The sequence below is a fragment of the Myotis daubentonii genome, chromosome 13 (assembly GCF_963259705.1).
Source record: "Myotis daubentonii chromosome 13, mMyoDau2.1, whole genome shotgun sequence".
In the NCBI taxonomy this organism is placed as follows: Eukaryota; Metazoa; Chordata; class Mammalia; order Chiroptera; family Vespertilionidae; genus Myotis; species Myotis daubentonii.
This window is the reverse complement of record NC_081852.1, coordinates 62,191,180-62,218,594: the sequence shown is the minus strand read 5'-3', so window position 1 is coordinate 62,218,594 and position 27,415 is coordinate 62,191,180. Positions and strand designations below refer to the sequence as shown.

At 61.9% G+C, this 27,415-nt stretch overlaps 2 protein-coding genes across 3 annotated transcripts in view; one reads left to right on the top strand and one right to left on the bottom strand.

The window, feature by feature from the left end:
* The first annotated feature begins 450 nt into the window (after positions 1-450).
* FANK1 (fibronectin type III and ankyrin repeat domains 1) lies at positions 451-15,859 on the top strand. The gene is made up of 11 exons (XM_059661995.1): positions 451-481; positions 1,471-1,648; positions 3,737-3,861; positions 8,725-8,806; positions 10,268-10,342; positions 11,916-11,981; positions 13,135-13,300; positions 14,517-14,660; positions 15,359-15,436; positions 15,508-15,552; positions 15,645-15,859. The coding sequence occupies exons 1-11, from the start codon at positions 451-453 to the stop codon at positions 15,768-15,770; spliced, it is 1,116 nt and encodes a 371-aa protein (XP_059517978.1). The 3' UTR covers positions 15,771-15,859.
* Positions 15,860-21,001: 5,142 nt separating this feature from the next.
* The window catches only part of ADAM12 (ADAM metallopeptidase domain 12), a 154,555-nt gene continuing 148,141 nt past the window's right edge, over positions 21,002-27,415 (bottom strand). For both annotated transcript variants that reach the window (XM_059661733.1, XM_059661732.1), the window contains 2 exons: positions 24,070-24,191; positions 21,002-23,358 (listed from right to left, as the gene is read on the bottom strand). In XM_059661733.1, coding sequence (XP_059517716.1) covers positions 23,298-23,358; positions 24,070-24,191 — 183 coding nt within the window. In that variant the 3' untranslated portion in view covers positions 21,002-23,297. The remainder of the gene's footprint in view (positions 23,359-24,069; positions 24,192-27,415) is intronic.

The window sequence follows — 27,415 nt, the reverse complement described above, 5'->3', positions numbered from 1 at the left end:
TGAAGTGCAGAAAATCATGGAAACACAAAACAAAAATTTCTGCTGACAACAAGCCCCGCTATCACCAGTCTTTGTTTCCTAAAAAGGGGAAGGATCCAAACGATGAGGCCTTTTAAGCAACACACGTGTCTCTGGTTCCCGAGCCGTACTGAGCTGGCGGTTGCTAGGAGACAAGATTGTTACGGGAAGTGTAATGCCCAACACATGCTTTCACAGGTGGGCCTGGCGCCCCATCCTGTCTGACCACGTCCACACCGCGGTGGTCGCTCACTCTGCGTGACACCGAAGCTCGCGCCCTTTGCGGTCGCCCAAAGGAGGGCGTGTCAGTGGCACACCCTGTCCGGGGCCTGGCACCCGGCGCCGCCTCGCCCATCTGCGGTCAGACGGCCTGGGCGGGTTTCCCGCAGCTGCTTGCCCTCCCCTCGAGGTCACTGCCAGCACGACTTCCACATGGCGCCCCTGTACTTGGAGTCAATTTCAGGTATCAATTGTTTGGTGTGTTTTTTATTGGCAAAGGGGGTTTCATTGCGGGGATGCAGCCTGGCTCATCTCTTCCCCATCGGAGCGACCTGGTCTGTTTCCACGCGCTGGTGCCTTCTGGGTGGGTTTCCGTGGGCATTCCCAGGCCGGTGTTGAGGCACAGGCTCCCGGCGCAGCCGGGGAAATGCTGAGGATTGCGGCCGCCCTGTCCGCCTGCGTCCGGCTTCACGGAGAAGCTGCCAGGGCGCCTGAGCCTCTCTCTGGAGGCCACGTCGGCCATTTGCTCTTGCTGCTTCGTGCACGGCTCACCTTGCCTGGTGTGGCCGGAGCCTTTGGTTTTTTCCTGGCTGGCTTGTAAGAATGTTGATATGGAATAGACACCCACCTCTGTCATCTGTGTCACCCGCACTGGGACCGGCTGCGTCACTTGTCTCCTGTCTTGGTCGACCAGCCAGTTCACTGAGGGAGAGAGAGCAGCGCCGTGTCCATCAACTCACGCAGCAGCCTCACTAGTCTGAGACGTCAGCCGGCCTGTGGGGGGCCGGGAGTGAAGCCCGGTGTTTTTAAAATATATAAATCCTACTGATTTCAGAGAGGAAGGGAGAGGGAGAGCGAGAGAAACATCAACGATGAGAACGCGTCATTGATGGGTTGCCTCCTGCACGCCCCCTACTGGGGATGGAGCCTGCATCCCGGGCCTGTGCCCTGACCGGGACTCGAACCCTGACCTCCTGGCTCATAGGTCGCCGCTCAACCCCTGCGCCCCATGGGCCGGGCATGAAGCCCAGCGTTGCCGGGGGTGACCCCGCCGGCCGGTGGGAGGACGTGGCGGCTCTGCACCTGCTGAGGCCCCGTCACTGAGCTGCTCAGAGGTCGTCCAGGTCACGGGGAGGGGGCTCACTCGCACGCCTGGTCCCCGTGCCCCTCGCACACTCAGCCGACCTCCTTCCTTAGGAACGGGGTTCTGAGGCCGGTCTCCTTCTCTTTCAGAAGCCACGCCCTCCGCACAGCCTCACGCCCCTGCCGTGGGCAGGGTGACCCATCACAGCATCGAGCTGCACTGGGACTCGGCGAGGACGGCGAAGCGGCAGGGGCCTCAGGGGCAGTGGACCCAGTTCTCCATCGAAGAGGAGGACCCCCGGACGCACGCCTACGGGGCCATTTACATGTGGGTGCTCTGAGGAGACCCGGGCGGAGGTTAAGGAGCGGGGGTGGGGGTCGGCGGCAGCATGCGCACTCGTGTTTCTGGGCATTATGGTTCTTGAGAAATGGCAGTGACCCTGAAGGCACACCTCCGGAGCCCCGGGGGCTTCCTGGGCTTGGAGCGACTCGACTGGTGTATTTACACCCCGACGTGTAGAGCCAGGATTGAAGGAGGGCTGGTGGCATTAGCGGGGTGCCCACCAGGCGGGTCTGTCCACAGATGGCGGCTGGTCCCCCACGGTAAGGATTTCGATGGGGAAAGAGAGACACCATCTCTTCTCCCCAGGACCCTCATGGGGGTCTCATGTACATCCTCGCTGCTGGGCGGCCAGGGGGCCGGGGGGACAGGGGGACACCCCCCCTGGAGGGACCAGCCTGACCTGCGTCTGTGTCCTTGCGTCTCCCCCGACTGTCCGGGGGGCGCACCTGGGTGCTGCCCTGGTGCCACGGGGTGGCGTCGGGGCCTCAGAGCCCAGTGCCCAGAGCCCTTGGGAAACTCTGGCCTTCCCTCTAGACCCGGGGGCACAGGCCCGGCCACTAGGTGGCAGCACGAGACCGTGCGGATCCGCTCAGGGGGGAGGGCGCGGTGTCCTTCAGACCAGCCCTGCCCGCTTTGCAAAGCGCTGGCTGGACACTGGGCCTTAGGATGGTGGGTTCAAGGGCCTCTTCTCGACTTGCTGGTTTCCGTTCAGGTCTTGACCCCGTGTGCCCTCCTGGACCGGCCTCTCCTCGCACAGCCAGCGGTCGAGCTCGAGCTCCCTGGGCTCCCCCTCCGCAACTCCCTCTGGGCCTCCCCCTCGGCCCTGCCATCTCCCCCTGTGGCTGCAGGCTCCCTGCTCGGGCTGCTCCTGGCTGTACCCCCAGGGCCGCACCTGCCCAGCACGCTGGCGGGTTGACTGAGGTGGCCTTGTCCCTCTCTCCTTGCCTTTTATCCCTTTATCCTGCCTTGCGACCTGAATTTCCTTTTCTTTTTAAAATATGTTTTAATTAGCTGAATCTATTAACGGTGAATCGGGGAATTAAAAGGGGCAGGTGATTTCTGCTTCTTGCACACCCCAGCAAGGAAAAGGGGCAGGAGCCTCACTCTGTTTATATATATATTTTTAATTTTATTGATGTCAGAGAGGAAGGGGCAGGGAGAGAGATAGAAACATCCATGATGAGAGAGAATCATGAATCGGCTGCCTCCTGCACGCCCCCCACTGGGGATCCAGCACACGTGCCCTGACTGGAATTCAACTGTGACCTCCCGGTTCATAGGCCGACACTCAACCACTGAGCCACACCGGCTGGGCCTACATTTCCATCTTCCTGTTGCCGGATTGTCTGCAATGGGTCTCCAAGGCCGGAGGACGAAGGGGCAGCTCCTTAGGCCGACACCCGGCGCCCTTTGCAGTTCCCCACAACCTGCCCCTCATTCTGGGATCGACCTCCTGCCCGTGGCCGCGCCTCAGCTTTCCGCACGTGTGCTCAGCTGCTCCCCCTGTTTGGACAAATTCCTCCTCCCCCCCTCCCCCATCCTCTGCTCTGCCCAAGTCGCATCTCCCCCCACTGTGTACCTCTGACTCCTGTGATTGCGCCGCCCACCGCCTGCACTCCGCTCATTCCCTCCCAGTGTGTGAGCGGCCCCCCTGGTGCCGGACACTGGACGCTGAGGCGCAGCACCGGACAGACACACTCCCCCCAGGACCCGCTTGGAGAGCACAAGACGCTGCTGGACTGGCTGGTCTTGTGTTTCCAACGTGAACTTGGCTAAGGGAGGACAGATGTCACGGGTGAACGTGATCGTTTCTGCAGCGTCTGACATTGCGTGTGGCGCCGTGTCCGCCCTGGGCTGGCGCTGTGGCCTAGAGGCACCTGCTGGGAGGCGTGGGGGCCACGGGGGCTTGTCCCTGGCGCTCCAGGTCCTGCAGGCCAGTGCGGGAGGCGGCCAGCGGCCAGGGCCAGACCTGCGGGAACAGGCAGCATTCAGACTGCCGCGTCCCCCCCCCCCCCCCCCGTGACGGTCGGGGATCACGCACTCAGTGACCCGGTGCCGCGTCTCCTCGCCCAGGGGCTACGCCACCAGGCACGTCGTGGAGGGGCTGCAGCCGCGGACCCTGTACCGCTTCCGCCTGAAGGTCACCAGCCCCGCGGGGGAGTCTGCGCTCAGCCCGGCGGTCTCCGTGTCCACGGCCAGTGAGTATCGGCCCGGCCCCTCCGCCCAAGGCCCGGGCCCACCAGCAGCAGAGACGGTTCCATTTCTTTTCTTTTTTAAAAAGATATTTTATTGATGTTCTAGAGAGGAAAGGAGAAGGATAGAGAGAGAGAAACACCGACGAGACGAGAGAGAAACATCACTGATGAGCTGCCTCCTGCAGGCCCCCCACAGGGGACAGAACCCGCCACCGGGGCATGTGCCCGGCCGGGAGTGGAACTGGTGGCCTCTGGGTTCCTGGCTGTGCGCTCCCAGCATTGCTGGGGACGTCCGACGGCGTAACCAGCCAGAGCTGGCTCTGTGCCAGCGCCGCCCTGGGCACACTGGGCCCGAAAGGGCGGGGTCCCCTTTCCCAGGGAACCCGGAGCCGTGGCTGAGCGGCTCTGCCAGGGGGCAGGGAAGGGGGGCTGCGAGTCTGGAAGGGAGAGCAGCGCTGCTTCCGCCCCCAGAACAGGGAGGGAGGCCTCCCACGCGCCCACCGGGGCAGACAGGGTGCGAGTGCTCCCCGATGGGTGTGTCAGACACCGCAGGGAAGTGGGCGCCCAGTGCCACTCCTGCCCTGGAATGTGGTGAAGGTCAGACGGTCAGAAACGTTCTTGCCCGCTCACGGGGAACAGGCGAGTCTTGTTTTCATTATTTTTGGTTTCACAAAGGAAACAATTCTCTTGTGATAAAAGTCATTTTAAAATGTTATTCAGTGTGGCAATTGGTGTGCGTGCATGCGTGTGGCGTGTGCGTGCGTGTGCGTGCGTGTGCGCTTCCTCCCTGTGGCTCTGAAACGCGCCCTTAGCCTGGTGCGGGGACGGGTCTGTGTGGACTAGAGGGACCAGGTTCCGCGTGGTCCGGAATCGGCTGCACAGGCTTCGGGTGATGTTGGCCCAGCAGCTGGAACTTCCTTGCCGCGGGCGTAGTGGCGGGATGGTCCCTGGGGCCGCAGCACAGTGACGCCCCCTCCCCGCAGGCCCTCCTGGGAGCTGGGCCAGGCCCCCTCCCTCCTGGCTGCTGCTCCCTTAGCTGTGGTTTAGAAGCCCGAAGCCCACCCTCTAAAGGAGGCGGCTCATGCTCAGTGGGAATGAAATGTGCACATTGTACAAACCGGAACGCTCCTGTGGGCTGGTCATTTGCATTCGGTTTGAAAGTGTTTAAATGAATCAAAAAGCACGGACCGTGTTTGAATAAAGGACGCGCAGCCTTTTCCCAGGTACAGCGCAGGAGGTGCTGAGACGAGGCGTGCGGTTTTAATCAGGGGGGCCCTTCAAAGGAAGGAGCAACAGCTGCTGCTTGTTCAGCGGCAAATCCCTGTCCCGTGCGCTCAGCACTTACTCCCGGCTTCTCATGGAGCCGGAGCGTCCACCAGGCCAGGCGTCCCCGCGCACTGACCCCGGGCGATGACCTCTGCAGCTCAGCGACCCCCTCACAGGAGCGAGGGAGGGCCTCCCCAGGACCACCTGCCCGCCCACCCCCCACCGCCCCACGTGGCCCAGCCGCGAGGGGAGCCCGGGGGACCCCCTCCCACACTGTAATTGCAGCCTCGGGGCGAACATTAGAAAAAGGGGAAGCCTGCCTTTCTTATGTCCCGTCCGGTGGCTCCCACTGACGGCCATTCCAGGCTGAGCCCACCGGGGCCGTGGCTGGGCCTCCCGTGGCCGTGAGGGTAAGGCCCACGCGGAGGAAGCGCCGTCCCTCCCGCCCGGGGGGGCATTGGGGCTGCCCTGTGCTGGGGCTCAGCCAGCGGAACGGCGAACCGTGGCCACTGCCCTCCTCCGGGAGATGCCGCTTTGCTCCGGGATAAGCGAGGAGGGCGCCAACCAGCTCTCCAGGGGCCGGGGCAGGTCCGCGCGTGTGAACCACACCCGCTTCAGGGCGCCCTGCCCGCCGTCCTCCCGCTCCGCACCAGCCCGACTTGTTTCCTGGGCCGGAGCCTTGCGCGCTCAGGGCGGGGTGCACCCACCGGTGACTCCGGGGAGCGGCTGCCGGGCAGGGGGCGGCTCCGGGAGCTGCGTGCGCCTTCACAGGCCTCGCCACCGCAACCGCAGGAAACCAGCACGTCTGACGCCCTTGGGGCTGCAGGCGCCTCTCCCTCACGCTCTGTGGGCACCGTGGGTTCACTTCCTTGAGAAGCTGCGTTCAAGACCTAGTGCGACCGGCGGTGTGGCTCCGGGGTCGAGCGTCGACCTATGAACCCGGCGGTCAGGGTTCATTCCCGGTCAGGGCACAGGCCCGGGTTGCAGGCTTGACCCCCAGTGGGGGGCGTGCAGGAGGCATCTGGTCCACGATTCTTAAATCAATAAAAACAAAATGTCTTTTTAAACTTAGCAGAGCGGATGCATCCAGGGAACTGGCCGCTACCTCAGCGCATTAAACACCTGGGGAGGCCCTGGCCGGAGGGGGCCAGGGACAGCGCCCAGCCTCCCGGCGCTCGGGGGTGTGGCCGAAGGAGCTAAACTCCCTGCGAGTCCTAGTCAGAGCCTGGTGAATAGGGCTGCAGCCGGGAGGCCATTTTCTACAACTTAGTAGAAAGGGGATGAACTTCCTGTGTTCTTCTCGCCGATTCTATGCAAATTACTTGTTTGTGAATTTTTAGGAGACTCAGGAGCGGGGGGCTGTTTGGGGAGATGAGACCGTCCCCCGCCGCCCACCCCCGGCCCTCCTTTCCGGGAGGTGAGGGGGAGGGAGGCCTCTGTGGGTCGCGCTGGTCCACGGGAGCAGCGTGGGTATCACAACTGAGCATTTTGAGTCGTTCCTGGGGCCCAGGCTTCTGACCTTGGCGCCGTGGGCGCCGTGAGCCTGGGTGGCTCCTGGTTGTGGGGCGTCCTGTGCACTGCAGGGCGTTCAGGGACATCTGGCCTTGACCTGCTAGATGCCAGCAGCACCAGCCCTTAAGCTGTGACAACCAACAGCCGTCAGCCTTGACCAAGTGTCTCCGGGGCAAAGCCCTGCCCCTTCCCATGGCCCCCAGCGGAACGCCCGGCTGGGCATGGCCTCCGTGGGGCGCTGGGCACTGCCCGCGGACAGTTCTCAATGCTTTTATGTGAAGCTTTTGCTCTGAACGTAAGTGTGGGATGATGGGAAGGAGGTAGGACGTGGCTGACATGTCTTTAGGGTTCGCCCTGGCAGACAGAATTGTTATTCCAAAGCATTTTTAACTTGGCTTAAATTATTTCTTTCCCAAAAAGGAGAAAGGGCACCAGCTAAAGGCCACTCCGACAGCGACCCTTCGTCCCTCTGCCTCCCTGCTCCCCAGTTTGCCCTAAACCAGGAGACCGTGGCCCCTGTGCCAGGGACTGGCATCCTTCTTCTGTGGGGAGCAGGGACAGGGCATCTTACTTCCCGTCTGGCGGTCAGGGCCAGCCGCCCTCGGAGGCCAGAGAGCGAGAGGGCAGGTGGGGTGGGCTGAGCCCCAGGGGCAGGCTGGGGGCGGCCTGGGGCGGTGCTGGGGGAGGACAGCGGGGTGGGCGCCGGCCTTTCCGCTGAGGGTTGAGAGTACCCACAGGCTGAGAGTGGGTGCCACAGGGTCAGGGGCAAGGGAGAGAAACGCATTTCTCTCATGCTCTCTGGACCCCGGGGTCAAAGCCTGGCCTGTGAGTTCCCTAAGAAACACTTGCTGAACGAATGGGCGAGACTCCGTGCCTGTGGGTCAGGCAGGTGTTCGCAGGGTGGGAGGGCTGGGCGCCGGGAGAGGGGGGTGGGCGTGAGAACAGGGGCCGCTGCTGGCCCGGGACCGGCCCCTCAACCACAGCCTCGTGCTGGGCGCTTAGACGCGCGGGCGCTGAGCTGAGCTTCACCGCTCAGTCCATGAAGCTTCCTCATGGTTGTCGGGAGCTGGAGTCCTGGAACGTGAAGCAGATGAAGCCGTGAAGTCAGTGCCTTGAACGGTGGCTTCCTTCGCTCGTCCCTTTATTCTCTCACCCTGCGCCTGCCCTCTGCCCCCTCCCTCTCCGGGGCGTTCCCCCCCCTCGTCCCCAAGGCCCCCCCCCCTCGCCTCCTGCCCACTTCCCTGTCCTGTGCGGCCCTCAGGCTCCGGCTTCCTGCTCCACCCGTTGGTGGGCTCGCTCCCCTAACTTGGCTTTGTCACCCCATCCTGCTTCTCTGGGCTGAGCCCCTGCCCCCCGCCCCCCACCCGCCCCCCAGCTCCAGGCAGACAGGCCTGTGCGGACTTTTTCTCCCGGGAGAACTGAAGCTGTTACAGCAGCGGCCTTTGTTGGTTGTGAAGGTGCTCAGAGACGCGTGGCAACGAGCCCAGCGCGTGTGACAGAGGGAGCGCCTCCCTGCACATCAGGCACCTGCTCAGCCTCATGGAACCCGAGAGGCCATTTCCAATGTGACTGACCAGCCGCGAAGCCATACTTCCCTCGCTTGGGAATGTCCCAGGCCTTTAGGACAATCTGAAGGTTCTTCTCTCCCTCTCTTTTTTAAAAAGTATTTTAATTGATTTTTTTAGAGAGAGAGGAAGGGAGAGGGAGAGAGAGAGAAACATCCATGATGAGAGAGAATCATGGATGGGCTGCCTCCCGCATGCCCTCCACTGGGGATGGAGCCCGCAACCCGGGCCTGGTTCCTAGGTCAATGCTCAACCCGGAGCCACGCCGGCCGGACTAAATGTTCTTACCACGTGGAAACAAGGTCCGTGTCAGTAAACGGCAACACTGAGTGGGAGATGTGAGGCTCACTTCCTGGAATAGCAGGCCCCTCCTTGCAGGCGGACAGGGACTGCCCCCGGGCGGGCGGAGGGGGGAGGGAGGCTGCGACGGGGCTTCTGTGGTGCCGGTGACGTGACGGTGACGGTGTCGGTGACGGTGACGGTGCCGGTGTCGGTGACGGTGACGCTCCGTCTGCCTCCTCAGGAGAGCCCCTGAGCAGCGAGCACCTCCATCGGGCGGTCAACGTGAACGACGAGGAGTTGCTGCTGGGAATCCTCCGTGGAGGGTGAGGACCTGCTGTTCCTTCTTGCTTCTCTTTTACTACGTGTCTCGCGCCCACGCGGTGCAGAGAGACACACGACGCAGCTGTACCTTATTTTCGGAGCGTCCCCCCTGCCTCTGACCCGGGCTCCGGCCTGGGTCTCAGGTGACCGATGTGAGCTCAGCGTCGTTAATAAAGGCGAAGGCCGCGCCCCGTGTCAGTGTTCCGTTTGGTGATTATTTAATGAGAACCGAGAAAGGCAGTGACAGGTCTCAGTATTATGCTTTCTTCCCCAGTCCTGCCGTAGCCTCTAGGCCAGTTTCAGCCCCAAGGCCCCACCTGGTTCCGGATGAGCCGGCTGTTTCTAACGCAAAGGGCGCCAGCTCCCGGGGGGGGGGGGGGGGGGGGCGCTGCGGGGCGGCAGGTGGGGGTGACGCTGCCTCTTGAGTGAGACGCGGACAGTTATCTGGGGCCTTTTTCTTTCCTTTTTTTTGTGCTGTGGTAGCTGTGATTGTGCTCCCACTTCCTTTAAAAAAGATTTTATTGAGTTTATGGGGGTGACATTGATGAATAAAATACATAGGTTTCAGGTGTACAACCTACCACAGACCACCTGCATGTGGTACTGCGTGTTCACCACCCAGAGTCAAGTCCCCGTCCGTCACCATCTGCCCCCTGTACCCTCCACCCCCTCCCCTGCCCCCTCTCCCTCTGGTCGTCACCCTGCTGTTGTCTGTGTCGGGGAGGTTTTTTCTTTGCTTAACCCCTTCGCCTTTCCTCCCCCCTCACCCCCCCCCCCCCCCCGGCAGCCGGCAGCCTGTTCTCTTATCCGTGAGTCTGTTCCTACTCGGTTTGGCCTATTTTGTTCATTAGATTCCACATGTAAGTGACATCCTAGGGGCTTGTCCTTGTCTGCTGGCTTAGTTCACTGAGCAATGTTCTCCAGGTCCCTCCACGCTGCTGCAAAAGGTAAGCGTTCCTCCTCTACCCGGCCAGGAGGAAGGATTCTTCTGGAACTAGTGGCTCTGTCCTCTGGGGAAGAGAAGGTTCCCACAAAAGTCCAGGCGCTAAGCTGGTGTGAAGGGGCCGCTTTCTTCCCCCGCAGCAGCCCTGCCTGTGGGTGGGCGCCATGGGAACCAGGGCAAAGCGGGCGCCCCCAGTGGGGTTCCCGTCCCCGGAGCTGCGAGTCCCCGGTGAGACGCCCTGTCATTTGCGGGGCTGTGTTCTCCATAGTCTCATCAGCTCGGGGGATGTTTCGAGTTGAAGGGAGCGCCTGCTTGAAGTGGAATTACAGCAGTTTTCTCCCCTTTCCTGTGCATTTGAATGCACTCAGCAGGGCAGCCTAAGGCAACAACAGCGGAGTGGCCCGGAAGCAACTGGGATTCTCGGTGAATGAACCGTTTCAGCCGCCTGGGCCAGAGGGACATCAGCTGCAGGTCTGCAGGCGGCCGTGGGGGCGTGCTGACCTCTCCTCTCTGTCCCCAGCACCGTGAAGGTGGACGTTCCCAACAGGCTCGGCTTCACCGCGCTGATGGTGGCTGCACAGAAAGGCTACACCAGGTGGGCGGGCCTCCTCTCCCACCTGCAGTGATGGGCGGGCCTCCTCTCCCACCTGCAGTGATGGGCGGGCCTCCTCTCCTACCTGCAGTGATGGGCGGGCCTCCTCTCCTACCTGCAGTGATGGGCGGGGCCTCCTCTTCTACCTGCAGTGATGGGCGGGCCTCCTCTCCCACCTGCAGTGATGGGCGGGCCTCCTCTCCTACCTGCAGTGATGGGCGGGCCTCCTCTCCTACCTGCAGTGATGGGCAGGCCTCCTCTCCTACCTGCAGTGATGGGCGGGCCTCCTCTCCCACCTGCAGTGATGGGCGGGGCCTCCTCTCCTACCTGCAGTGATGGGCGGGCCTCCTCTCCTACCTGCAGTGATGGGCGGGCCTCCTCTCCCACCTGCAGTGATGGGCGGGGCCTCCTCTCCTACCTGCAGTGATGGGCGGGCCTCCTCTCCTACCTGCAGTGATGGGCGGGCCTCCTCTCCCACCTGCAGTGATGGGCGGGGCCTCCTCTCCTACTTGCAGTGATGGGCGGGGCCTCCTCTCCTACCTGCAGTGATGGGCGGGCCTCCTCTCCTACCTGCAGTGATGGGCGGGGCCTCCTCTCCTACTTGCAGTGATGGGCGGGGCCTCCTCTCCTACCTGCAGTGATGGGCGGGCCTCCTCTCCTACCTGCAGTGATGGGCGGGGCCTCCTCTCCTACCTGCAGTGATGGGCGGGGCTCCTTTCCTACCTGCAGTAATGGGCGGGGCTCCTCTCCCACCTGCAGTGATGGGCGGGCCTCCTCTCCCACCTGCAGTGATGGGCGGGCCTCCTCTCCTACCTGGAGTGATGGGTGGAGTCTTCTCCAAAGGCTGCAGCCAGGCTGGGGCAGGAGGGATGAGGGTGGGGAGGAACCTCACTTTCTTCTCTTTCCAAACTGCACCCAACACTCACTGGGCTCTTGAAGTTACACTGCAGCCAGAGGGACTGCAGGTGCGAAAGCACACGGTGAGGGAGAGAGGTCGCCATTGAGCCACACTTCCCATATCCTGGAAAACTGGTCATTGGAATTTAAATTTCTTTTTTAAAAAAGGGAGGAAGGATATTAATTCTGGAAAACACACTTCCCCGGTGGGTTGCTGAGACCTAATTCTCAGTGACCCACGCCATCCTCTCTGTTCCACGCGGAGAGACGTAAATACCAACAGCTTGTTTTTCAATCATATTTATATTTTAACGATGACCCAGTTTTTCAAAATAGAACTTTGTTCTCGTGAAGTGCTGCCACTGTAACAGACATTTAACTGGTCACTGAAGTGACAGCGAACTCTAGTTTGATGGTTCCAATGACAAGGCATAGTTTGCTTTCAATGAATAATTCCTGGAAAGGGTACCCCCCTTTTTTGGGGGGGTGTGGGGACAGGTAGTGCTCTGGTTTCTGGTTTAGTGATGCGGGTCTCCGAGGCCAGCCTGCCTCTGAGCTGGGAGGGAGGTGCTGTGGGCAGCGTCTCGCATCTCCCGGTGAGTTCTGACTGGACGTCCGGGCGCGGGTCCCTGCCCGTCGCGGCTGCTTATCCGGCCGTGTTTGCACGCGTTTCCTTTAGGCTCGTGAAAATCCTCATTTCTCACGGCACCGATGTGAACCTGAGGAACGGCAGCGGCAAGGACAGGCGAGTGCGGGGAGGACAGGCGAGGGTGGGGAGGACAGGTGAGTGCGGGGAGGACAGGCGAGGGCGGGGAGGACAGGCGAGGGCGGGGAGGACAGGTGAGTGCGGGGAGGACAGGCGAGTGCGGGGAGGACAGGCCAGTGCGGGGAGGACAGGCGAGGGCGGGGAGGACAGGCGAGTGCGGGGAGGACCGGCCAGTGCGGGGAGGACAGGCCAGTGTGGGGAGGACTGGCCAGTGCGGGGAGGACAGGCTAGTGCGGGGAGGACAGGCGAGGGCGGGGAGGACAGGCCAGTGCGGGGAGGACAGGCGGATGCGAGGAGGACAGGCCAGTGCGGGGAGGACCGGCCAGTGCGGGGAGGACAGGTGAGTGCGGGGAGGACAGGCGAGGGCGGGGAGGACAGCCCAGTGTGGGGAGGACAGGCCAGTGCGGGGAGGACCGGCCAGTGCGGGGAGGACTGGCGAGTGCGGGGAGGACAGGCGAGGGCGGGGAGGACAGCCCAGTGTGGGGAGGACAGGCCAGTGCGGGGAGGACGCGCTCACGACTCCTGGGCACGTGTTCCTGGGCTTTGCCCTTGTCGATAGCCTGGACGCAGAGGCGCGAGCGGTTCCTTTAGCAGCAGGTGTGGTGAGGAGCCGCACCCCACAGGAGAGGGGGGCGCGGTGAGGAGCACCCCACAGGAGAGGGGGGCGCGGTGAGGAGCCGCACCCACAGGAGAGGGGGCCGCGGTGAGGAGCCGCACCCCACAGGAGAGGGGGCCGCGGTGAGGAGTACCCCACAGGAGAGGGGGGCGCGGTGAGGAGTACCCCACAGGAGAGGGGGGCGCGGTGAGGAGTACCCCACAGGAGAGGGGGGCGCGGTGAGGAGCCGCACCCACAGGAGAGGGGGCGCGGTGAGGAGCCGCACCCACAGGAGAGAGGGGGGCACAGTGAGGCGCACCCCACAGGAGAGAGGGGCGCGGTGAGGAGCACCCCACAGGAGAGGGGGCAGCGCCCGTGGCTAATGCCTTCGTCCCCTCGTTCCTGCACCCGGCAGGGAGCTGGGTGTCTGCCTGGCGCTCCCACTGGCGTCAGGACCCCCTTCTCGGGTGGGAAGCAGGGAAGGGACCGTGGCCGAGCCTGTGGGCGCGCTCAGCCTGCGCCCCCTCCCCGCTGCAGCCTGATGCTCGCGAGCTACGCGGGGCACCTGGACGTGGTGAAGTGCCTCCGCCGGCATGGCGCCTCCTGGAAGGCCCGCGACCTGGGCGGCTGCACCGCGCTGCACTGGGCGGCCGACGGCGGCCACTGCCACGTCATCAAGTGGATGCTGCAGGACGGCTGCGAGGTACGGGCCCCCGTTAGCTGCGGGGTACGGGCTCCCATTAGCTGAAGGGTATGGCCCCCCATTAGCTGCGAGGTACGGCCCCCCCGTTAGCTGGGAGGAACGGTCTCCCCGTTAGCTGTGAAGTATGCCGCCCCCCCCCCACCCCCGCCGTTAACTGTGAGGTTCGGGCCGTTAGCTGTGGGCTTGGGGCACCGCCCAGGGCCCAGGAGGTGCGGGCCTCACAGTGGGACTTGGAGATGCTCGAGGACCTCTGACCGATCAGCCAGAGGCTCCTGAAGGCCATGGTGGGGCTGACAGGAGAGCCAGGTTTCCGAGGGCTGTGCAGGCTCATCCGGGGGGAGAAGGACCAGCTGAGGCCAGAGCGCGGCTGACCTGCACGTCCCGACACCGGCGTCCTCTGTCCGAGCCCTCCCTCCTCCGCCTCCTCCGCCTCCTCCTCCAGGCCGCCACCCAGCACCGGCCCACACACCTCAGGGCCTGCGATGGAGACCCTGAGACATGGAGCCGCTGGGACGCTCGCAGCTCCCTGGCTCCCGTGGCTCCCGTGCTCCCGTGGCTCCCGTGGCTCCCAGAATTAGATGGTTTCATTCTCCTTTGCTTTAAAGAGGAGTCATTACAAAAATCCTCCGACGCCCGAGCCGGCTGCACCAAGACCAGGACACCAGCTCCCGGTGCCTTCGGGCTGGTGGGCACACGGGTGGCCCGGGCTCGCGGGGTGGGAGGCACAGCTGTGCCTGAGCGATGGGAGCCGAGCTGGGCTGCTGAGGACGGAGCTGGGCAGCTCGTCACGGTTCCCGCTGACCACGCTGAAAGCCCAAGTTCCAGACTTCAAAGAAGTGAAATGAAGTGTCAGGCGTGGAGGCAGGAGCCATGGGAGATGCGCCCTGATCTCACCCGCCTGCCGAGACGCGAGGCCGAGGAGTCCGCCTCTGGGGACTGTGCTGGGAGGGCTGTGCGAGCCTGTCTCTGAGGCGTGGACGTGGGTGAAGATCCCCGTGGGGTCTCCCGGGGCGACTCAGCACTGCCGCAGGGACCCCAACACGCTTCTCCCCGCGTGTCAACGTGACTCACATGAGCACAGCCCCCTCAGCCTGACTGAATGTAGGAAGACGGTATCTAAACGAGGGGAAATGGGGCAAACACTCATTCTCTTGTAAGTTCCTGCGAACACATTTAAGGACAAGGAACCAGCCTGAGCTGCCCTGTGGCCTCCCAGGTGGACGCCATGGACGCTGGCTCGGGCTGGACCCCCCTCATGAGAGTGTCCGCCGTCTCGGGGAGCCAGAGGGTCGCCTCCCTGCTGATCGAAGCCGGCGCCGACGTGAACGTGAAGGACAAAGACGGGAAGACCCCCCTGATGGTGGGCCCCTCGCCCAGGGCGCAGCCTTCCACGGTGTCAGGCCAGGGTTCCCCATGACCGGGCGGCTCTGGGCGTTCAGCTGTGTCCCAGCCCTGGGCCTGAGTGTGTGTGGCTCCCCATCGGCCTGTTAACAAAGGCCTGACAATGTCACCATAGCATTTTGGTATCTTTTTCACAACTGTTTCTTTTTTTAAAAATAATTTTTATTGATTTCAGAGAGGAAGAGGGAGGGAGAGAGAGATAGAAACATCAATGATGAGAGAGGATCATGGATCGGCTGCCTCCTGCACACCCCCCACTGGGGACCGAGCCCGCAGCCTGGGCCTGTGCCCTGACCAGGAATCGAACCGTGACCTCCTGGTTCATGGGCCGATGCTCAGCCACGGAGCCAAGCTGGCCGGACCACAACTCTTTCTTTAAGAATTGCTTTCCCTGGTCCCCAGGCCATTGTAGGATCCAAACAGATCTGTTAATACAGGAATGCCACCTCCGTGTGGAGAAAGGCAGGGTCCACGTCCGTGTCCCTCACAGTCCTCACCGCAGTGACCGCACACACACGCCCGCCCGCCCTGCACAGCCGCCACGGCCCCTGCCTCTGGGGGCGCCAGTGGCTTTCCCGGGTTCACCCACAGCCGGGACCCCCTTGCTGCGGGGAGCGAGGCGCCCGCTCACCCCAGCGTTTCTGTCTTCTGTCCCAGGTGGCCGTGCTGAACAATCACGAGGAGTTAGTCCAGTTGCTGCTGGACAAAGGGGCAGATGCAAATGTGAGAAACGAGGTAAACGGCGCGCTCAGGCCTTCCCCGGGGAGAGAGCGCGCGCTCAGCCTCACCCTGTCGTTTCCCCGCAGTTTGGCAAAGGCATCCTGGACATGGCCAGGGTGTTCGACCGGCAGGTGGGTGCCCCCCGCTGCCCCCCCCCTCCCCGCCGTAGCGCGTGCTTTGGAAACCACCACCCCGGTCACGCCGCCTGTCCTTGTCCGCCCAGAACATGGTCTCCCTGCTGGAGGAGAGGAGGAGCCGGCAGGAGCCCAGGAGGTCACTGTCCCTGCTGTCCGCCGGCAGGACGCCGAGGGTGGCTGTGGAGCTGGAGAAGGAGAGCCTGCGCCTCTGAGCCAGACGCTGGAGTTTTATTTAGTTGAAGATTCAGTGACTTTTGTAACATACGACCGTCCCCACTTTGAAATACACCTCTTACCTGAGCGCGAGCTGGTGTCGTCCCTGGCGTCGCGGGGCGGGGGTCTGCTGGCACTTGTGCCTTTTCAAAAAAATTCCCTATTTATTTATGTATTTATTTTTCTACTGTTAAATTTTTTAAAAAATATATTTTATTGATTTTTTTACAGAGAGGAAGGGAGAGGGATAGAGAGTTAGAAACATCGATGAGAGAGAAACATCAATCAGCTGCCTCCTGCACACTCCCCACTGGGTATGTGCCCGCAACCCAAGGTACATGCCCTTGACAGGAATCGAACCTGGGACCCTTGAGTCCGCAGGCCGACGCTCCATCCACGAAGCCAAACCGGCCAGGGCTATTGTTAATTTTTTTTTTTTATCTTAATACATTTTTAAATATAATTCTTTATTGTAAAAAATATATTTTTATTGATTTCAGAGAGGCAGGGAGAGGGAGAGAGGGATAGAAACACCAATGATGAGAGAGAATCATGGATCGGCTGCCTCCTGCACGCCCCACACCGGGGATCAAGCCTGCCACACGGGCCTGTGCCCTGACCGGGAATCGAACCCTGACCTCCTGGTTCATAGGTTGGTGCTCAACCACTGAGCCACGCCGGGCGCACCGGTGCCTTTTGGACTCAGACACGGAATAGTCGTGGACCTGAGCTGCATAAACATGCCCGGGTCTCCCACATCCCCTCCCTACCCCCACCCCCGGCCCCACACTGTCCAGGATCTTGTGGGAATTCTTCCCCTGGTGTGGTTTCAGTGAGGGCGTCCCCCCTCCCCCAGGGCCCCCAGGAGGTGGCACCCTGTGGGTGTTCCTGCCTGGAGTGACGTCCCTCCACGTGCAAGGCCTCCTCAGCGGCTGGCCTCCCGCCAAGCGCAAAACACGCCAAATACACGTTTCAAGACCCGATGCTGCCCCAGGGGCGTCGGGTGGAGGGTTGGCCCTTGCCCAGCAGCTGTCTGAGCACGTGCTGGCCTATCAGCGGGGACAGGGGCACCGGCGGGCAGGCCGCCCGTCTGCCTGTCCACCCATCTGTCCGTCTGCCCAGAGAAGGGTTACATGTAGTCTCTGAGCAGAGATGCTGGTGGTGCTGGTCGCGCAGCGAGGGCTGCGGCAGGGAGCTCAGGCACGGATGCGGGGGCTTCGCAGACACGCGGTCGGCCGCCCCCCCCCCCCCGCCCCCGTCAATGTGGACATTCAGGGGTTACCGCAGCATAACTCAGCCCCAGACGGCTGCCTGTCTGGCCCCGTTGGATGTGTGTGAACGCACTTCTCCGCAAACGACACTGGCATCTCAAGTCCCGTGGTCTCCAGTCTTGTCTCATTCAGATGCTTAGAAGCCCAGGGCTGGGGACTGGTTTTACCAAACGTCTCTTCAGCGTCTCTGGTAACCACACTGGGGCACATCTTCCTACAATCTGATCAATTTGGTGACCTGGATTACTAGACTAAAAAGTGTTTTTATTGATGTTCGATGCCTTAGAGAGGAAGGAAGGGAGAGAGAGAGAGAGAGAGAGAGAGAGAGAAATATTGATGTGAGAGAGAAACACTGATTGGTTGCCTCCCACAGGCACCCCGACCGGGGATCGAACCCACAACCTGGGTCTGTGCCCTGCCCGGGAATGGAGCCTGCCACCCGTTGGTGTGTGGGATGGCGCTCTGACGACGGAGCCGCCTGGCCGGGTGTGGGTGACTAGGTTTTAGAGATTGAACCATCCTTGTGCTGCTGAGGTCATCGCGCTGGGTCAGTGTGGCCTCTGGATCCGACCTGCTCGCGGGCTGAGAGCACCTGCTGTTTACCTTCTTCCTTAACGAGAGTAGGTGGTAGTTTAGCTTGTGCTTTAATTTCCCCAAAGAAACCACCCCTGGCTTTTTGTTAGTTTTACTTTTCCTAATTAAATTATACTTAAAACCATTTCAATAATTTTATTGATTTCAGAGAAGAAGGGAGAGGGAGAGAGAGATAGAAACTTCAATGATGAGAGAGAATCAATGATTGGCTGCCTCCTGCACGCCCCCCACTGGGAATCAAGCCCACAACCCGGGCCTGTGCCCCGACTGGGGATCGAACCGTGACCTCCTGGCTCATATGGACGCTCAGCCACTGAGCCACGCCAGCCGGGCTAATTTATATTTTTTATTTTTACAAATCTGTTCCTTCTATCCCGCCCCCCCCCGCCCCAGTTTATTTGTTGATTGATTTTTTTCGGTTCCTTTTGTAACTTTTTAGGGTGGATAGTTAACTCCTTTTTCCTTTTCTGTTTATTCGCATGTGAATTTAGGGTTATGGATCCCCTCAGCACTGTGCTACTTGTAGTCCCATAGGGAGTTTCCTCAACTTTCCCGAAGAAAAGATCCTTTTAAAACACTCACCGCTGGGCCCATCTCAGACCCACCCCCCCAAACCGAAGTCTCCAGGGAAGGGACACGGCGGCGGGTCGGGAGGAGCGTCCACTGAGCCCTTGCCGTTCAGGAGGGAGAGGCGGCCACGGAGCCCGCTGCTTCCCGCGGCCTCATGGGTATTTCCTGGGTCACCTACCATTCATCTTCCACTTGTCACATTTCCACGGCAGAGAACCGATGTTCTACTCTCAGTGCGTCACACGCGAGAATGTCTATAGTCCTTGGGATTTGAGTTTACTCGGTGACTTAACGTACAAAATTATATTTATATATATATTTCCACAGGCCCTTTGAAAGCAGGTATGTTTGAAGTATTCCATTTGCTATAGATCACTTTTATCTGCATTAACCATATTTGAGGTCTTCTAAGCAGTTACCTTTTCCCTACTTGCATTGTCATGGGTGATAAGAATATAACGCCCTCGTTACCATTCTGTTCATCTAGTCCTTTTTCTGTTTGCTTCAGTTCTTTGTGAAGATAGATGCAATTTTTTTTAACAACCATAACTAGATTTCCATTATGTTTAGATTTTCATCCTGGATAAGTCTCATGTAAATGTCTCCATTTCTGCTTGCTTGCTTTTTGGATCCCTCTCTCCTGGAAATAAGATGAGTGGTAAGAGGTCTAAGCTGAGAGGCGATGCATGCGCTCCAGGCTCCCCTCCTCCTCCCCCTCCCACCCCGCGCCCAGGAGTGTGTGGGAAAAGGCGTCCTCTTCCGTCTCGTCCTGTCATGTGCCCGGTTCATGGGGTTGCAGCGCACACCCCCCGGCCCCCAGCTCACCATCCCTCTTAGTTCCTTGTTGTTCCAGCATTCCCTTCTGCATCTACAGATGAGGGGGGACACGGACACGCTTTTCTATGCGTTTCCCCATTTTGGGGGCCATTCTCAGTCACGAAGGAGACACAGCTTGGAGTTACCTGAATACCGTTTATTGGCTATAATATTCTTAACAATGGCTTTTTCTACAGAAATAGCAGGCTGCAGCACCCGGAGAACCCGCTGGGAGGACTGTGCACAGAAGGAATGGGCGGCGGCATCAACAGGTGCGCGAGAACAGAGGCGCAGACCCAGCCCTGCAGGGGACGAGCTCTGCGGGACCAGGGCGGGTCCAGGCGCTGACCGCACTGTGTCGGGTTCCACCCCTCCGGCCCCCCCACGCGGGCCTTCCCCGCAGCCCCCAGGCCCCAGCTCTGCCCCTCCCTGTCCTGCGTGGACGCCGAGGGGAGCGTGCTTTCTGATTTGATACATTTTTCAATCACGGTCCCACTGAAGTGCCCGCTTACCGGCCACGAACACAGGCGCCCTGCCACGTCTTTGCAAAACTATAAGGATCACACGGTATTCATTCTCTCGTCCGGGTTGAATATGTGCGACCCTGAGGACTGACCGTTTATTCTGCGGGAGGGGTCACACGGAGGCCGCGGGACGCGTGTTTTGAAGAGGAAGTGGAGGATCAGTGCGGTTGCGGCGCGTTCGACCAGAGGACGGAGCCGCACCCACCCAGAGCTCCGCGCGAGTTGTCTTCCGGCATCGCCGTCCGGTGTGGCACGTCACGTCAATGTCACACCGTCTCTCCCGGCTTTTCTCACAGGAAACAGGCCCTTAAGGCTGGACCAGGGGCTGCCACTGCCGTCCCCACGTACGGGGGCCTTTTCACGGGAGTGGGTGGAGTGGCCCAGCCGCACGGGCCTTCTGAGCCCATCACTGGGGTCACTGGGTCACTGGGTCAGGTGGGAAAGAAACGGGGGCCCCAGGCTCTGGGGAGTGGGGAGGAGGATGCTGCATAGATACCCTGACCTGCTGGGGCTGCTGCCCCCTTCTGATTGGGATGAGTCTGCAGGCAGAGGTCACCTGCAGGCAGAGGTCACGGGGTGAAGTGTCTGTGGGAGGGATTCTGCCACGTCCAAGGCTGATGGGGTAGCTGATGGGGGGGCTTCGGGGTCCAGTGGGGACAGCCCCTTGCTGCTGCGTTGGCCTCAAGGGCTATGAACACGGAGGATGTCAGAGGGTGGAGAGACCTCGGCCCTGGGTTTGGTCTGAGGAAGGACCGTGTGTGTGGGTGACGAGCAGAGGCGAGCAGGTGTGGCAGCCTTGGCTGGCTGAGCCCAGCGGTGTTTAGGGGCTCGCTCAGGAGCCCCAGGGGTAACGCAGCCCGGGGCAGGCCCTGAGGCAGCGGAAAGGAGAAAGGTGGTAGCTGCCACGTTGCCCACCGGGCAGCCAGGCTGTGAGAAGCCACAGGCTGAGGGTCACACTGGGCGTCGCGTTGGCACCGGGAGACTTCGGCGAGGGCTGGCGTGTGGCTCCTGGGTCACTTGGGCTGGCTGCGGTGGCTTTGGTAGCAGTGGACAGGATCCCCCAAGCCAGCCTGGGCTCCCCGACCACCCCGGGGCGTGTTCCAGGAAGATCAGCCTCAGGAGGAGACGGCGGGGGGGTGGGGTGGGGGTGTACAGGGGAGCGGTGCCTGCTGCCCGGGCCGCACCTGTCGGCCTCAGTGGCTCAGATGTTCAGAAACATCAGGGGGAGGGGCAGGGAGGCACCGGGAGACCCAGGTTGGGGTTAGTGTGCCGTGTGGGGGTTGCTCTGTGAAGCTGAGGGTCCCTCCTGGAGTGAAGGCTGCGGAGGGAGGGCCCCCCGAGACCAGGGGGAGGAGTGATGCTCATGGAGTTGCCTGTGTGGCTCCTGTGGTTTCTGTGATGTCGCCCGCGTGCAAGCCGGGGCAGGGCACACGGAGGGGACGCGCATTTGGACAACGGGAGACTGGCCGTGCCCGTGGGGATGGGGGGGGGGGCGGCACGTGACCGACAGCTGCGATGAGACGGGGGAGGGAAGGGGCGACCCTCGGATCAGGCCCAGCGCTGGCCTTGTGAACGTGGACCCGTGCCATCGCTCACGCCCGCAGAACTACACAGCGTGAGACATGGGCTGCCGTGGAAACGTAAGCGTTGACTTTTGTCCCCACCATCTGTGAGGATATAAAAGGAGGCAGGGAGAGTGCCCCCCACAGAACTGGCTATTGGCTCCTTCCCTACGGGTAGTAAAAGGGGCGTTATTGCTAAATGTGCTTTGTATTTGCATAGTAATGATACCTACTGGATCTGGGACGTACTGTTCCTTTAATACCACGTGGGCACAGTCAGGGGAGGTTAGGCTGGTGCCCAGGGATAAGGCTGTGTCGTCGGTGCAGCCGTCCGGGCCGGCGATGACGCGGTGGACGATCGCAGCACTGACTGCGTCACGGTCAGGCCCCCGGTCCTCTGAGTAGACCCAGGAGTTAGCGCGAAGGAAGGACACACCCACAGTCCACCTCCCCTTCCTCCCGCAGGAGGAGGGGCCCCGAGGATGCGGTGTCTCCACGCACACCCCCCCACGTGCACCATAAAAAGTCTGTAAACTTCTCTGCAGTCTGATTTGGCCTTAACACAGGTACCGAGTGTAATAGTAACCACAGTGATTCCGTACCTGCTTGTGGGCAGTGACGCTGTCTGCCACGGCGCTGCGTTCTAGGGGACAGATCCACGCGGGGGAGCTGGCGGCGTGCGTGCATGCGTGTGCGTGTGCGTGACGTGGCCTCACCACCCACGGCCCTGAGTACTGTGTTGCCTAGATACGGCGGGGGCAGGGGGGACGGCCCCTGGACGGCAGACCGAGGTTCTTGGGCCGCTCTGTCTCCGCTTCAGGCCCTGAAAACGGCCGCCGTGACCCCTCCAGGGGACAGCGAGGCACGTGGCACTGGACCTCGCCTGCCGCTGGACACGGCGTCCGCAGGCTGTCCTTGTGCACATGGCTCCCCCGGCAGACGGCTGAAGAGGAAGAGGGGAGGGACGGCTGCCCGCGGCTCGTGACTGTGGGATGAAGACGTCACCTTCCCTGTCTCGTTCTGTGATGCTCAACAGGTAGTGGCAAGTGTTTCACAGACTCAGACTTTATGCTCAGAACATCTGGTAAACATTCCTGCAGCCGAGCCTGGACCACAGGATGCCCCCAAAGAACTTTCTGGTACCTTACGGTTCTCCGTCCGATAGATGCTAGTAAGGACAGCCCACGCCGCCGGCACCGGCGAGCACAGCCTGGCGCTGGGCTGCGGCTTTTGCGAGCGCAGGGCTTCCTCTGGCCTGACTGCTCATAAGCTGAGCCTTTGACGAAGGGCTGCTTCTGTCTACGGCGAGCATGTCAAACACGTGGCCCACGGCCCGCACGCCTGGTCTATTTGGCCCGTGTTCGCCTTTGAGTTTGACATGCTTGGTCTGTGGGGTTGACTGGCTGGATCTGGTCACTGGTCACATCTGAACATAGTTAAGGTCCCACAGGAGTCCCGTCCGTCTGTCCAAACACAGAATCCCTGTGTGGGATTCCAGGGGAGGAGGCGAGGTGGGAGCTGGCGTCGCTCCGGACGGCACCGGGGAGGGGGTGCAGGGGCTCGGGCGCTTTCTTGAGAATCACCCTCTCGCAGCCTCAGGAAGGTGCGGAGGGCGGGCAGCCAGCGAGAGCGCGCTCCTGCCTGCTCCACAGAGCTCCTGGCCGCTGAGCTTAAGGCCACCTCTCAGCCCCACACCTTACGCCTCCTCTCGGAAACCCAGGTTCTCCCCAGGCGTCCTGACCAGCAGCCAGATCCTCCCGCTACCCCGGGCTTCGAGGGGCAGCCTTTCAGCTGTGCCAGGGCCCCGGAAGCCCCCCTTCTGGCCTGCAGGGGCCGGGTACCCCGGGGCCTCTGGAGCCCTGACCACAGCCTGGCCAGCTGGGGACTGCGCTCCCACGAGCCCCGGGCAGAAAGTCCCGTCCCCTCCACAGTCCCACCAGGAGTGGCCGCCCAGGTTCACTAAGCTGCGAGGAGCCAGGGGAACTTGGTGACGGCGACAGGCCCATGGCGCCCCGCACGGGACAGCCGCATAAATTAATAACTTACGAGGACCTGAGCCACAGCCCAGAGCACCGGGGCCGCGCCCCCAGACCGCGGTTCTCGACCCAAAGTCCAGGGGTTGGTACAAGGGCAACTCCACCGGAGTTGAACGTAGTGCAGACTGTCTCCGCGGGGAGGTGTCAGGCTTCTCACTTGGAGGGGGCGGTGTGGGCGGGCCGGGGCGCGGGGGGTGGGCGCTTGGGAGCCGGTCTGCGTGGAGAGAGGGGGAGGCAGAGTTACGTCGCTGTGAGAGTAGCGTTTAATTTGTACCAGCGGCAGGTGGGACACCTCCTCGCCCAGTTCCTGGGTGTATGATACTCTCGAACCCCGTGCGGCTGGCCCGGCGCCATGGTACCCGCCCGGCGTGAGCGCGCCAGGGCGGCATCCCTGTCCTCCGGACGGTGTGCAGTGACCACGGCTGCGGGACGTCTCTAAGGTGAGTCCCCAGATGCTCCCTAAGCCAGGGTAGCCCCACCCGCAGCTGGTTTAGCCTCACTCCTCATCGTCCCCTCGTTCATCTGACGCCCCCCCCCTTACTTCTCAGGACCCGGGCTGGCAGAGGCCACCGAGGGTTTGGGGGGGTGTCCAGCCCTCACAACATCGCGTCACGTGGTGGCTCTTCTTTGTCTCCTGGGGGGACATGGCCTGTCTTACCAGCCGTAGCTCTGGGTCTCTGTCTAGTCTCCTGGGTGCCTGGGGCCCTGGCTTAGAGCGACACGGACACAGGGTGACTACACGCTCACCCGGCCTCCTGGGGTTTTCCTGACCCCCCCTCCCGCCCCCCCCGCCCCCCCGCCGTGTGGGAGTGCAGGGAGCGTGGCCTAGACCCCACCCCCTCCCGGTCCTGGAAATCAGGGCCTGATATTGCAGCCCCGGCGTGGGGGGGGGGAGGGGGGAAGAGAAGGCATGTCCCACACCAACCTGAGGGGTGCCAGGCGGAGCCCCGACTCCGGGCCTGGGGCGCTGGCGGGGGCGAGCCGGGCCGTCTTGCTCAGAGGCACTGCGGGCAGGGGCTTCTGAGGGGCGCTGGGCTTCCGGGTTCCCTGCAACAAACCACAAGTCGGGGTGTGACCCCCGCGCTGTGAGCGGCGACAGGACGCCGGCCCCTGGAAAGTGGGGCGCAGAGAGGGCGTGTCACCAGGAGGCACAGGTCTTGGCTCCCGAGCACACTCCTCGGTACCACCCCTCACCTGCAGGGGGCGGCGGGGCTGCCCTCGGCTAACCTCGCCCTGGTTTTCTCCAGCTCTGAGTCCCCCACAGCATCTGGGGTTTGGCAGACCGGCGATGGCCGTGCGTCTGGGCCAGGGCCACCCGGTGGACCGCTCCTGTGTCTTTCCTCTCAGGCTGTCAAGACCCAGAAGAGGCGCTGGCGGGATCTTTCTAAACATCACCTTCGCCTCAGGTTCCAGCTGCGACGCCTTCGCTCATGAGGGCGGGCGTCGCCCACGGGGCGGGTCCCGAGCCTGAGGCCCGTCCCGGTGTCGGGAGGCGCCCGGGTTCCTCCTAAACCTCAGACCCAGGCCTCACGCTCACCGGAAGGTGAGCCAGGAAGGCCCAGCCAGCCAGCTCCGGGCCATAAGCCACGGCAATGAACGCAGCTCCTGGCCCGCACGGGGCGGAACTCCACGGGGAGGTACGGCGTGCGGCGTCGGAATGAACGTGAGCCCCGTGAGCGGGGAGGCTCGGAGGGTTAAATCACGGTGCCGTGCTGCCCGCTTTGCTCCCAGGGTGGACAAGTATCCAAAGTTAGAGTCAGGCTCCACCGCGGCGCTGGCGGTGAGCGCTAGGTTAGGACGGATCGCAGGAGATTTGGTTTCATGACGGAAACTGGAGGTAACGGGGCGGGCGCTCCGTCCGGGTGGCCTGGGCCCTCCCAGCGCCAGTTTATGGCTGTTTAGTTATCAGTCACTGTCTGATGTGTCCTGGTTTAGGGGCAAGTTACACGGCCGCCAGCGTGACAAAAGCCCAAACGGCGAGTTCTGACTCCCAACCCGGGGGTCAGCACAGCACCCGTCCAGCTCCCCCCGCCACGCCCGGGGCAGGGCTGGCATGGAGCCAGCAAGCAGCTGATGCTCACAGAGGCCGCGGGGGGGGGGGGGCGGGGGACCCCGCTGCTGCCCGTGGGCCTGACGGGGCGGAGGGGGCCCCGGGTTAGCGGAGGCCGAGACCCCCTCGCGTCCCGGAGTCCAGCATGGAGGGGTGGGCCCCAGAAGCAGCGGACCTGGAGGGAGGGGTAGGCTCTCCACGCTCCCATGGGCACTGCTTTTCATGCCGCCCTCGTCAAGCCTCACCCCGCGCTCTCCCAGGGAGGCCGGGCCAGCCTGGCCACAGGGGTCACCCGAAAGGCGGGAGAAGTGACCCCAGGCCAGGTTGCTCCGCTCAGTCCCTTTAGACCAACCTGTGGGTCGTGACCCCTTTGGCGGTCAAACGACCCTTTCACAGGGGTTGCCTAAGACCATCCTGCATATCAGATATTTACATGACGACTCATCACAGTAGCAACATGACAGTTATGAAGTAGCAACGGTAATAATTTTATGGTTGGGTCACAACATGAGGAACTGTATTTAAAGGGCCAGAAGGTTGAGAACCACTGCTTTAGACCCATTTTCATTTTAAACAGGAAAAGGACTTCAGAGCCCCATTCCCTCCCTTTATAACGTCCAGGTCCTGGGGAAACGGAGGCCGTGGCTGGAGACAGAGCTGTCCAGTCTCCACCTCCCACCCCATCCCAGCAGGAGCCGCATGTTTCAGATTTTACAGATTTGAAAACAGATCCCTCAATACGAGTACAGCCCTTTGCCTGGACCGCCAGCAAGAAGAATTCCCAACTGTTATCACTTCTGCGTGATAAGCGGGAGGCAAGCGCCCTGCGTATCCCGCCGGACCGCCACAGGGAGGGGTCCTCACAGGAGATGCTGGAGGCGCCACAGCAGTGGGTGGCTGGGGGCCGGGCTCTCACAGGCTCAGGGGCAGCGCAAGCCCCGCCCCTTCTCCCCACGCAGCCCCCCTCTGGCCCGGGGGACACACACGTGGGGAGAACACCAAGGGCTACTGGCTCTCAGAGAAAAGCCTCAGTCCTTCCTAGTCTTTGTTCAGAAAAAGGGGGCTCTCGGCAGGTCTGCTCTCTTAACAGAGCGCCTACACCTCTCTGCACGAGGTCCCCACCCTCTCTCACCAGCTGGAAACAGTGAGGATCGTGCACCAAGAGGAGGGACACTTAGCACCCCAGGCAAAGGCAGGCCGTGCCGAAGGCGCACACCCTCTGAATAATTATAGACGCCAATGGGTTAACTCTGAAAAGAAGGAAACATCAATGGAGTTATTAAAAATCATGTGTGTACAGTTTTGGGGGCTCCCTATACATGTGAAAGGGACGTGGTGTCCAGCACTAGGGCGAGGAGAGACCAGGAGGGCTGCCGGCTGTGTCCCCCCCTCCTGGCAGAACATGGAGGGGGCCCTCCACCCTTAGTGGAACGGGAGGGGGGCAAGCTGATAGCAGGATGGGTCAGGGATGACCAGGCGGCCCTGCAGACTGCCCAGCCATCTGTGCAAGCCTGGAGCCGGGGAGGGGGCCTGAAATCAGGGAAGGCCAGCCCCCCACCTCAAAGCCCTCTGCCCCTTGTTCCCCATGAGGCGGCATTCGGAGCTGGCCCCAGCACTGGCCTGGCCTCTCCCCTCCTCTCCCCTCCCCTCCCCTCCCTTAAACACAACCACAGAAAGAAGAAGAAAGGAACTGGATAAACAAGAAGGCGAGCGAAGAGCCCCCCTGGGAAAATGTGTGCATGAGAACATGGAAAGGGAGGAAAGGGGAAGAGAAAAAGAGACAGCGATGGAAACCGAGGGCCAGGATGAGACAGCCCGGCGAGGCCATGGGGTCCTGCCGGAAAGGCGGCGGGGTGGGCAGCCGAGGACCCATAAAGACAAGAGGGCAGGGCACACGCACAAGTGGCATCACCCGAGGGTCTGCGCCAACAGTAACGACGGGAGAGAGACTCCGGGTTCATCTGCAGAGTCAGGTCCAGGGCTGGACGCTCAGGCAGCATCGCCGAGAGGGAAGGAGGGCCTGAGCTGCAGGCATCTGCCCCACGGTAAGACGTGGCCTACTGGAGCCACTGGACGCCGGGACCCAGCTCCGCGAGCATTACCTGGACCCAAATAGGTCACCGCCGAGGAGCAGGCAAGTCTCCGGGGCGGAGAGAGGAGTGTGAGCCATTAACTCTGTGCCCCAACTGCCCCCGGGAACACAAAGCACCGGCCGAGCGTC

Bases quoted from the DNA above. Each gene is read 5' to 3' on its own strand.
- FANK1 (XM_059661995.1), top strand. From the start codon at position 451: ATGGCGCCCCTGTACTTGGAGTCAATTTCAG. The intron at 13,301-14,516 runs GTACGGGCCCCC...GTGGCCTCCCAG, and splicing joins TGCTGCAGGACGGCTGCGAG to GTGGACGCCATGGACGCTGG. The intron at 15,553-15,644 runs GTGGGTGCCCCC...TTGTCCGCCCAG, and splicing joins CCAGGGTGTTCGACCGGCAG to AACATGGTCTCCCTGCTGGA.